The 12,707-nt window shown below is 41.9% G+C and overlaps 2 protein-coding genes across 2 annotated transcripts; one reads left to right on the plus strand and one right to left on the minus strand.

Annotated features, from left to right (window-relative positions):
• Positions 1 to 2,242: 2,242 nt before the first annotated feature.
• Positions 2,243 to 6,067, plus strand: LOC124358217. Its single transcript, XM_046810512.1, has one exon. The coding sequence runs from the start codon at positions 2,243 to 2,245 to the stop codon at positions 6,065 to 6,067; it is 3,825 nt and encodes a 1,274-aa protein (XP_046666468.1).
• Positions 6,068 to 8,474: 2,407 nt separating this feature from the next.
• LOC124358218 (matrix metalloproteinase-18-like) lies at positions 8,475 to 10,007 on the minus strand. The gene has a single exon (XM_046810513.1). The coding sequence runs from the start codon at positions 10,005 to 10,007 to the stop codon at positions 8,475 to 8,477; it is 1,533 nt and encodes a 510-aa protein (XP_046666469.1).
• Between the last annotated feature and the right edge of the window lie 2,700 nt (positions 10,008 to 12,707).

Here is a 12,707-nt window from a genome sequence, read left to right on the forward strand (position 1 = left end):
GACGAGTGTTGAAAGAAACCATCTTTGCTTATTCAGTCTGTATATCTGCTGTTGATAGATCTCCACGTTTTGTGTTGCTTTTTTACAAATAGATTTGTTAAATTATTTTGACCTACATGATTGACGATATAAGAATTTTTACTCTGAAAAAAAAAAAAAAACAGAAGTATCTTATGAAACATTTATTTAAAAGTATATGTAAACTCTTGTAGTCTCCTAAGGTGTTCAGTGGCTTTAAACAGGTATAGGTAAAATTCCACATTTTCAGTTATTTGTTGTTTAATTTTGTGAGAATTTCTTTTTACAAAGATATACTACATCTAATATTTTTAATAAACCGACAGTAAAAACTAAATTATCAAAGCTTGCAAACAACTTAGAACAATTTCTACGTAAATTCAAACTTATGTAGCACTAAACATTGTGTTTCTAGCTACTGCAGTATTCTGTTCTTAACGGTTTTTTCATTGTTTTCATTTGCTATTAAAGCTGTCACCAGTGAATGTTTTGTTTTGTTGACATCGTTTTTTTATGTGATTTCATGAGGTTATACAGTGTTGTGGTAATGTTGGTGTTATTAGGTATTGTTCAATAGTTTAAATTGTATTGATGTAGTAATAATTAGTAATATGCAGAGAATAGGGGCTAGAAAGTTGTTGTATGAAATGAAAAAGAGAGTTGTGAAAACTAAGAATATACTAGATAATTACTACAGGTAACCAAAGTCACCTAATAATGTTTCTATAGTCTAAGGTAAAAGTTAAGCCCTAATAAATCTTAATATGAATCAAATAATGATACCTTAAATTACGAGACGTTTGACATTACACATGTATTATAACATAAACAATATTATAAAACATTTTTGTATGAAAGATTTGTCATCAAGACCTATATTTCAGAAAAAAGTATTTGGTCTCGAATTTCATTTTACGTTTTATATAACAAAATATTTGTGATAAATAAAAAAAGTCTTTTGAAAAATGTTTCAAGAATAGTCTAAAATGGTATTTTAAGGCATAAATCTTAAGTTAGTTTATGGTTTACAGGTCATTGATAAAGTATAAAAAGCTGGCCTTCACAACCTACTAAATTCAATTAGCATTACACATTTTGATCAAAGTGCAGAAACCGTTTCTTCCACATCAATGAAGACCCAAACATATCTTTATACACCGCAGGTCATCATTAAAATAATTTATGTTACAAAAACCTTTTTTGTATGTTTTATGTTTTCCGTAAGTTAACTTTTTCTTATTTTGGCACCTTATATCTATAAAACATACAAGAACCAAACCTGTACACAGTGTTTTAAGTTTTTAATATATATATTCCTCTTGATAATCAAAACCCTACATAGTTTACTATGATTAGTATAGAAACAGGGATTGACCAACGCCCCAAAGACGAGGATGAGACGACGAGGATGAGGTCAAAGGTCAGTGCGGGAATTTTTCCCTCACTCGCGGGAATTTTCCCCTCAACTAGTCACGTGACCGCGGCCATCTTGGATCACGTGACCGCGGGAATTTGTCCCTCTTTTGCGGGAATTTTCCCTCATTTGCGGGAATTAATTGGCTTCCAGAGAGTTCTAGAACATTCTAGAAGCTCACGTGTTACACAACGTGATTTACAGCCCATTACGTAAATCTTTGTTGTCAAAGTAGCGGTCCTTCTAACCTAACCTAACCTAACTGTTCGTGTGCAACAACTTGTTTTTTTATACTGTACTGTTTCAGCAGTTGCTTAAAAATCTTTGTTGTTGATTCTTTCTGATATTTTATAACCGTGTGGATTAGACAAAGCGGTGCAACACACACGGCGGCGGTGGCAGTGAGACAACGCGGTGAGTCAGCGGCGGCGGCAGCCCCGGCGGTAGACAAGTACGCGCGCAGTGCAGCGGCGCCCGAGTTACACAACGCGGTGTGAGTCAGCGGTAGCACACGCTTGTCGAGACATGCACAACACCGTTGACGTCATCTTGGCCTATATAAGCCGGCCCCTCCCTCGCATCATCCTCAGTCGAGTTACACAACGCCGTGAGTCAGTAGTGTTTATAGTCCGCAACAAGTGGTGAGTATATTAAGTGATTGTATTCGATATTGTTGTTGTGTTAGAGTGCATTGTATCCTCACGTTGTGATTATACTGTACAGTGATTGTGGTAGTGCCGGGTTACTAAGTAGACGATAATGGCTAGTTCCAGTTGTGATGTGTGTGGTGCAATGGTGAGGAAGTCGAATATGGCGCGGCATCTTAACACACACAAGAGCAAATCGTCCGCAGGAGTTGAACCTCATGTGCCAGAGGCCAAAAAGAAGTGTACGCGCTGCAACAAGTTCATAACGGCTTCCAACACGTCTCGCCATCTCAAGGTATGTGGATCAGCTAAAACGACTGTGGAACCTAAGAAGCCGTGTCCGCATTGTCAGCAACCGATAACCATGTCCCACTTGAGCCGTCACATTGCAAAGTGTTCACCAGGCGTCTTAAAGCGTAAGCATGGTGTAGCTACCGTTTCAGCATCACCGCCAAAGGTGCCACGCCTCGAACCGAGTACTAGCACGTCTGCCATCGGTCACGGAATCGATAACGAGACTCCAGCACCTCCGCCTAAAGTCATGAAACCTAGCAAACAAGGGGGTAATATTAAAAAGGTACAGCAAGCGTTCACGGGTCGTATGTTAACGTACATGATTGAAAACAAGCGTGGTATCAAGGACCCCAAAATATTTCTAAAAACATGTAGAAAGTCAATCACTCGCGAAATAGCACAACTCGTTGATGAACACAACATCAAAGCTAACCTCGTGTTTGAAGCCGAATACAGAAAACCGACGAGTGGCGTGATTGAAAAGAAGAATTTCAAAACTAAAAACAAGGAGATTCTTCTAACTACAGACATTAGGGCGTACGTTACAACAGCAATGAAAAAACTCTTGACCGAAATGGATGAGTTTTACGCTAAAGGATCTGGTTGGACCTTGCACAAAATCCTCCACCTCGAGTTACGAATTAATCGTTACGTTCCACTCAGAGGCTCCAGTTACATGGAACTGCCTAAGAAGATTGTTGACAAGAAAGCAATCGTAAACATAATGAACAACGATCAGAAATGTTTTGTGTGGTCAATCTTAGCCGCGTTGCATCCCAAGGAGTGGCAAGCGCAGCCCCAGCGTGTCCACCACTATCAGGAATTTGAGCACGAACTAGACGTACATTTGGACGGCATCACTTTTCCTGTGAGTCTCGATAACGTCAAGTTGTTTGAAAAGCGATCTGGAATATCCGTCAACGTGTACGCGTATGATAAGAAACTTGTCGTCTATCCGCTGTACGTGACACGAGAAGAAAAAGACACACACGTTGGCTTGCTGTATATTACAGATCAAAATAACTCGCACTACTGTCTCATCAAGAGTTTGAGCCGACTTGTAAGGTCTCAAATTACAAGATACAAGAGCAAAACCTGGCTCTGCAAGCGCTGCCTCATGCATTACGGTACCGAGGAACTACTGATCAAACACAAAGAGGACTGCAGCGAACACGAGGCCGTAAAGTTTCTGACACCGAAAGAAGGCTCCACAATTCAGTTTAAGGACTTCAAACACGCGATGAGAGTTCCGTTCGTGGCTTACGCTGACTTTGAGTGTATGCTGACCCCCGTAGCCAGCAGCAGGCGGGATCCCGATGCACGAAGTTCTTACACCGAAAAGTATCAGAAACACGAAGCTGTAAGTTTTTCGTACTACATCGTGTACTCTGACGGTGATTACAAACCGCCCACAACGTATTTCGGAACTGACGCTGCACAAGTGTTCGTGGAAAGCATTCTGCAAGAGTCCAAGGAAATATTTCAACTGTACTCTAAAGCTGCTGCCATACCGATGGAGCTGGGTCGAGACGACTTGAACACCACAGCCAACGCTCGACAGTGTCACATCTGCGGAAAAATGTTCAACGATCACAACGATTATGAAGTTCGCGATCACGACCATCTGACGGGGAAATTCAGAGGTATGGCACACAACTCTTGCAACCTCAACTTTAAGAAACCACATTTCCTGCCAGTGTTTGTTCACAACCTGAGCGGATACGACACCCACCTGTTTATCAAAATGTTTGGGCTCAACAACGAGACCATCAAAGTTATTCCCAATAACGAGGAACGTTACATCTCGTACACCATCGAGGTTGAGCGTGGAGTGAAGCTACGTTTTCTGGACTCGTTGAGATTCATGGCAAGCAGTCTAGACAAGTTGGCCAAAAACCTGTCTCCCAATCAGTTCAGACACACTTCCAATATCTACCAAGGTGAACAACTAGAGCTGTTGGTGGAAAAAGGTGTTTATCCCTACGATTACATGGACAGCATTGAGAAGTTTGAACGTTGTTCGCTTCCAAACCAAGAAGATTTCTACAACAAGCTAAACGACGCTCACGTAAAGCCCGAAGACTACCGACATGCGGTCAACGTTTGGAATACGTTCAACATACAGAACATGAAAGACTACACACTGTTGTACAACAAGACGGACGTACTCTTGCTAGCGGACATTATGGAGAACTTTCGCGACGTTTGCATGCAGACGTACCAGCTCGACCCTGCTTGGTACTACACGGCTCCCGGACTCGCGTGGAGTGCGATGCTCAAGACCACCGGCATAAAACTCGACCTTCTCAGTGACTACAACCTGATCCTGATGATCGGCAAGGGCATTCGTGGCGGAGTGTCACAGTGCTCTAACCAGTACGCCGCAGCAAACAACCCTTATATGGAAGCAGAATTCAATGTGGACCAGCCGACTTCCTACCTGACGTACTTGGACGTCAACAATCTGTACGGCTGGGCCATGAGTCAGTACATGCCGTATAAGAACTTCAAGTGGTGCAAAACCGACATTGACGTTACAAAAGTTCCGGATGACGCACCAACTGGCTACATTCTGGAAGTCGACTTGGTGTATCCCAATAATTTGCACGACTTGCACTCTGACTTGCCTCTTGCACCGGAACGTCGAGTACCGCCGGGATCGAAAGAAGAAAAGTTACTCACCATACTGCTAGAGAAGGAAAAATATATTGTCCACTACCGGAATCTAAAACAGTATCTATCGATCGGCATGAAACTTAAGAAAGTCCACAGAGTTATAAGCTTCAGTCAATCAGCCTGGCTCAAGCCCTACATCGACTTGAACACTGAGATGCGTACGCAAGCCAGGAACGAGTTTGAGAAAGATTTCTTCAAGCTCATGAATAACAGCGTTTTCGGTAAGACAATGGAGAACATCCGGAACAGAGTTGACATCCGACTAGCCACAAAAGACGAACAAGTCGACAAGTGGACTGCTCAACCAAACTTTAAGAGCAGGACGATATTCACCGAACAGTTGGCAGCCGTTCACATGTCTAAAACAAAATTGATGTTCAACAAAGCAATCTACGTCGGCATGAGCATTCTGGACGTGTCGAAAACGCTGATGTACGACTTCCACTACAACGTCATCAAGAGGCGGTACGGTGACAAAGCTCAACTGCAATATACAGACACCGACTCGCTGACGTACCACATCCAGACGACCGACTTGTACAAAGACATCAAAGACATGATCGATCTGTTCGACACCAGCGACTACCCTCAGCCCAACCGTTACAACATGCCTCGAGTCAACAAAAAGGTACTAGGGAAGATGAAAGACGAGCTCAACGGCAGAATTATGTACGAGCACGTAGGACTTCGCTCGAAAATGTACTCCAGTAGATCCGAAGGCGGAGTGATCAAAAAGTCGAAAGGTGTCAAAAAGACAACGATAGAAAACCACCTGACCTTCGACGATTACAAACAGTGTCTGTTCACCTCAGGTATACAATACGGTTCGATGAACATGATCCGGAGCTTTAAACACGACTTGTACAGCGTTGAACTGAACAAAATTGTTCTGTCGCCTCATGATGACAAACGCTACATCCAAGACGACGGCATCGGGACTCTGCCCTGGGGACACTACAGCATCCCCGTAGAAGTTATGGCTGAGCTGGAAATCCGGTCTGCTCTGTCGACACAGTGAGACTACCTACGGTAAAAACAAATGTAAATATAAAAAAAAACTGTTTAGCTGTATGTAAATATTTTCACACATTGTATTTAAATAAAATGTATATATATTTTTATGTTGTTGTTTATTTTCCCTTGGATTTTCTTTTCAGATTAATGTACTCTGTGTTTATAATCACAAAGTCTGAGATAAAATAAATGTTGAATTAAAAATGAAGTCTTGATAATGGAAGCAAACGAGCTGTAATCTGTAAGGTCGTGACCCAAGATAAACCGTTCCGAGCAATTGTATTGTGTTGCGAATAATAAATGTTGGGTATATTAAATGTTAAGTAGGCCATCTTACATTGATAATCTAATCATTCTCCAGTATAATTTCTCCATAACAATACTACCAGTGCTATACCTATGAATATTGCAATTTAAATATAACAGTGTATGACATACACTGCATGTAATGCAATACAATGTAATTGTAATGCTTGGGCTGTATTCTTACGTAAGTGGTCAGTACGTAGCTTGAACACTGAAAATTATTAAATGAAATTGTATCGAATATTGAAAATTTTACAAACTTTCTTCAAACGAATCAAACACAAGTTATAAATAGGCAAAATTAACGTTACCTTAACTTCACAATTGGATAATATGTACTTACGAGTCACGTAGAAATTCCCAATCACGTAAAAGTATTTTTTTTTTAATTTAAAAATAACACACGATTACACGGCGAACTCTGATAAAGTAAACGCGCCGCGGTACTTCAGTAATGGACGCTACGGCTGTGAGAAGGCTACTGTATGGTTGTTCTGACCTCAGATAAGCTGTTGCACGCAGATAACACTGTGTGTGTTCAAATATACTACTGACCTGCTTTACTAAAACACGTATTGGTGCGTTACATCTATTGGAACACGACGCTGTCCTACATAAACGAGGACACTGATAAACGTCATCACTGAACCATGCGAATGACGTTTCGCGTAATGTCGTACATAAACTCTGTCTGAGACACCAATATTACGTACGCCGTAGTGCCCACGTCGCCTTGTGCGGACGCAACTGTGTAGTAAAGTCCAATTCGACTTGTATATCGTTTCTGTACCTGTCTCGGCTGGTGGGATGCAAATGCGTGTCAATCACGATGATGGGGTACCTCGATTTAAAATCTACCATGTTGACATACACGTCCGTATCGCCGTACATGAGTTTCCTAAATGTCAAGTACTGGTCGTACAACAGCCTGTAGTTTTGAGCCGTCATATCGCAGTTTTGCATTTCTGCCGGATAGCGGTGTCCGTTGATTTTTACCGACACATTTATTTATTTATTTATTTATTTATTTACGGCAATACACCATTTTACATAGAAATTGTACAACTGAAAACAACAAAGAAGAAGGCTGCTGCACAGAAAAGACATTAATAACAATCAAAAGAATGTGCAAGGAATATTGATTGTTGATTGATTTGTTGAATAATGATCGAATCGACTTGGGTTTTTCTTCTGCTTGTTGGTGCGGTCTGTTTGCAGTGCAACGATAATGAATTTGGGATTGTACACGTTACGATAGAGGCCGGTGACGTCAAAGTTGAACGTTGAACCGAAAACGCCTTTCTTATCGATACACTGCCACTGCAAGTAAGTGTATTTCAGCGAATCCTTATCACTCATTTGTTTGAGGCCGGCAATCAGCTGGCTCTTGGCGTTTGTCTCGTACTCGACCAACGGAACACGCAACACAAACAACTTGATTACAACTTTACCGTCTGCCGGTTCAGTTGCTCCTTGTGCATTACCCGACCAGTGGTATATAGCGTCATTGTCTTCGGCTCGAGTGAACGTGATCTCGAACCCGCCCTTGTACATCGGGTTACGCAAATGGTCAAAGAATCCCAGTCCCAAGTGGCCGAGTGTACCCAACGCTTCAAACTTGCCGCCGCCACTAAACTTGGAAATGAAACCGCTAGTCGGCAACATGTACATTTGAGATTTACTGTAGCTCACCAATCCTTTCACTTGACTCGTAATGCCGGGATGGTCCACGCTGTCGAGCAGAGTGTTGTGTTTTTTCAGTTCGATTCGCGAAAACAGGTACGCTGGAAAATTGTCAATCAGTTGAATTGTCGACGCTGCGGGGTATTCGGTACCGTCCTTTTTTACCAACTCACCGTGCACGTGGTACATTATGCGAGAATCGTAAAACGTATCTCCGTGATCCAATTTGAAAACCGTATAGTTGTTTGGCGTATTGAAGTTTAGGTCGGAGACCGGCATCACGGTCCGGTACTCGCTCCGCTCGATTCCAGTAACTTGTTCATCGTACAACTTGTCCATTCTCGTGTATCTAACACTATCTAACATTGCTTTACAACATTACTTGTGTTCAATAGGATATACAAATAAAGTTTTACTAGTGTTTAAGCGTCAGATCTGAGGTGTAACAACTTTGATACCATAACGTGCAATTGTTTCAGGATACTATATTCCATGCAACTGATTTGCAACACGTCAAACAGACTTGGTGCAGTTCGAGTTACACGTTTTGAGAATTCATTGTACTCGTATACAAGCGATTCGGTCATAAAGTACAGCCTCCCGTTAGTGTATCGAAATTCGCTCGTGATTTGTTTCGGCAGGTCTGGAAACACGGTAGTAAAAGCTCCGAGCAATTTCGCTTTCAGTTTACACTCATCCACCTCAAACACCAGCTCGTTGTTGGTCAGAATGTACGTTAAGCCTTTATGGGTGTTTACAGCAGACTTCACTTCAATGTCAGGAAAACCGAGAAGACCTTGAGTATCTGTATTACCTAGTAAACTCAAACTTGGATATTGAATGAAGTACACTTGTTTTCTGGTAAACAAAGCTATTTCACCATTAGGCCGTTCATAAATGGCAGTTATGTTTACAAAATCGTGCGGCAGAAACGGTAACCACCGATTTGTTATTTTGGGTCGGTTGAACTGTGACGGCTCACGGTCTGTTTCGTCCATATCTACTATCCATACCTTCTTGTTGTGAAACATGAAGATCTTGTTGTTTAGTATCAAAACTGTACGTAATTTCGTTTTGTAATCACACAGGTCTTTAGTCGAAACTCCTCTATCGGTTGGTGGTCGCGATGTAGTGGTAGTCGTAGTAGTTGTCGTCGTCGTCGTGGAAGGAACGGGATAACCGTAGAGATATTGGATACCGTAAATATCGTCCTTAGCGAGATCGAGTTCGAACATGTTTTTGGTGGTCGGTGGAATTTCGTAGTAAGGATTCATCACGGCGCCTCGTTGTGATGAATGGCTCAATCCCAACGCGTGACCGATCTCGTGAACCAAAACAGAGAAGAACGATGTTTTTCCAGGTGCCGGGAGATTCATAGTCATGTCCCAGTCTTCATCGACGTCGAAATGAATATCAGTCTGGTTTAGCAAGATGTCTGGGAAAAAGGCGTGTGCCAACACCGATCCGCGACCGTCGAACTTATACGGACATGGCGATCTAGTAGCGTACATGACGTGGAGAGAATCCAACGATATAGGAATGTTGGGATCGTGGAACGAGCGATAAAACGTGAGATTAGTGTGTCTCGTCCAAACGCCAAAAGCAGCGTTAACCAACGGCATGTATTGTGGTTTGCCCAACCAGTTCCATGTCACTATATTATTGAACCATTTTGTGGTGTTGCTCAGTATTCTATACGGCAAAGGATTGTCTTTGTTCCCGCATCGCGGTCTCTTCATGAATGCTTCTGTTTCAGGGTTCATGGACCCGTCAACTGTGAGATTATATTTAGCTTGAAATGTCTCTATCGCCACATTTAAGATTTCCCCGTCTACCAACGAAGTAGTGTTGTCATTCTCTAAATATCCGTAACGTTTCAAATAACGCACAGAGTCAAAGTCTTCATTTGCATATACTAAGGTGGCTGCAATAACCAAATACGTGCAGTAATACATCTTGTCTACTAATGTACTACATTACCAAAGTTTTGAATAGATTAAGCACGATCCGGAACCAGGTCCAAATAAACGTAACTGATAACATCGTCGTTTAACAGAGCGGTATTGTTTTGGTCCGTGATGGCTAGTTTTATCTGTTGCAGCTTATGTAGCCCTTGTCTAACCGATACATAGTGTGGGTACTGCGGTCTCTCTGATATTTTATAACCGTGCGGCACATCGGGATAGAACTGATACAATATTGCCGTCTCTAGGTGTTTGTGTTAGTGCACGTCGTGACTCACATAACTGTTTTCCACAATGTCGCAGTGTACTTAGACTATTTCCACCGGTCTTAGATTCGGCGGGTTAGTTGCTGTTACTGTTTCACCAGCATTATATGTAGTGCTACGCTGATCAAAACCGAGGAGTGCACAAAGATTCGAATCCATGCGAAAATTGTACGGTGATCTGAGAACGACGCGATCGCCATTTCTTTTAATCTTGAGATAGTTTCCAAATTTTTGTTGCAACGATTCCATCGTCCAATAACCGGGGTCTAGTGGCACATTGTATTTTTCCTGTGCAAAGACAACGTGTGCCGTTTCTCTCAGGTTGTAGATATTGTTTTCCGAATAGAAACCAATCAGAGCAACTTTATATTTCACGGTGTCGTCCAAGTGGATTGGATGCTCGAAATGCAAGTTCAGCACGGAACCTTTACCGAAGAGTTTTAACACAGGCATTATTACTCTTTATCCAAGTCCAAGTCCAAGTTTATACTAGTATACTTACTATAGTACTGTGGGTATAGTTACTGTGTCTATATGTAAGCGTGCATCGCACTTATACGCTACACACTACTCTATTGAAGGAAACACTTTTTCATACAGTTCTGATACCGTATTTGCACATTGACGCTTCCAGTTTTCGAGTTGTTCGAACCTTGTATTAAGCCTCCTAATGTTTTCTTGCAGTGTAAACGAAGTTTGCTCGTTTAATCTCCTCGAAAGGTCGTCAATTTCTTTTCTGATCACTACGTCGTGTTCGTCTACAGATTTTGCAGCGTTTACGATCCGTCTGTTTTTCACGTTTACTTTGTTGTTGATAAACTTTACCTTGCTGGTGAGCTCATCTGCTTTCTGGGTGTGAGACTTTAAATCGTTCTGAACCGTTTCCACAGTATGTCGTAAAGTTTCTAAATTTACCTCGCCACCTCTCCTGAAAGACTCCAATCTTTCGTTTATTCGCGCTTCCACGTATTGTTTGATAGTTGTTTGATCGCCATATTGTGAAGCAAAATCTTTTAACTTTTCATTTATTTGCGCTTCAACATATTGTTTGATCATCATACTATCGTCATTGGCAGACGTCAACTTTTCATTTATTCGAGCATCCACATATTTTAATACATTGGTTTCATCACTTATCATTACTTCGTTGAATCTGTTCACTGCAAACATTATGCAAACCAAGATTTCCAATTGTATTTATCTTTCTCCAACGCGCTTTCTATATCAGTAAAACTTTTGCAACCAGACATGTATAGCCTTAACACTTCCAGGCACAAGTGTCCACATATGGGCTGGTCGTCGTAGTCTTGAATTCGTTTGGTGTTGTACATCAGATTCTCTGGACCCAAGTAGCGGACTAGTTCCCGCGGTGGCTGACTGTCACCGTACGAGTCGAAGTAGACTTTGCTGTGACCCATCTTCATGTAACACGTCCAGTGTGTACCGTCCGAATCCAGATCGCCCAGATTGATTATGCCGCATTCGATGCGATGCGGTTTGACCGGTAACGCTTCTCGCATAAATACACCGCGAAAGTTGGGAATGTTCAGTCTACGAGCCCACACGTTCAAATCACTCGCTGACATCGGTTTAATATGCTTAACTATGTTTTTTAAACAACGATAAAAGTTTTCCATCTATACGTTTACGGAGACCGTTGCCACTGGGATCTTTTTCGATGATGGAATCGAGTTCGTTGTCAATCAGGTTCTTCAGCCACGGGACAAGTTGCTCTTTCAGCAACGGTGCAATTTTCCGTCTCACTAGCGGTGATACGAATTTCTTTCCGTACGGCAAGTTGTCCTCTACGAATCCCAACACTTCTTTCAGTAGCCCACCGTCAACGTTTTTCTCCAACTGTCCGTACTCCAACGATAATCGCACACCGCTATTGTTCTTTATCGCTTTCTGCACCGTCTTATGCTATTTGATTCGTCAACATGATTGTATCACCACCACTGCTCGACAATTGATCTTTCGCAATACCAATCACTGCCGATCTGCGTTTCTTGTAGGCGATGCGCATCTTGCGCTTCTGACCCTCGGTCAATTTTATTTTGTGTTTGTGTAATTCACTCATTCTGCAACACTCTTACTGTAAGAAGTCACGTATGTCAATTATCTCTGATACCGTATACAGGATTTGATTGTTTCCCGCACTAAAGTAAATGTAATGACGCGCTGGGTTATCACTAATGTAGGGAGCATCATGGACAGTTACTGTGAAAAGTGTAAGAAAAAGACTGCATCGCTCAAACAACAAACAGTAAAAACTTCCAATAACAGATGGCGGTCAAAGTCGGTGTGTGGAACGTGGCTCGAAAAAGACTCTCGGAACCTGAACCAATAGTAGAAGCGAGAGAACTGCACAAACCTGTGATCAAAAAGTTTCCTAGACGGCGTATAGTAACTTTGGGCATCGACG

The sequence above is a fragment of the Homalodisca vitripennis genome, chromosome 3, assembly GCF_021130785.1.
Source record: "Homalodisca vitripennis isolate AUS2020 chromosome 3, UT_GWSS_2.1, whole genome shotgun sequence".
In the NCBI taxonomy this organism is placed as follows: Eukaryota; Metazoa; Arthropoda; class Insecta; order Hemiptera; family Cicadellidae; genus Homalodisca; species Homalodisca vitripennis.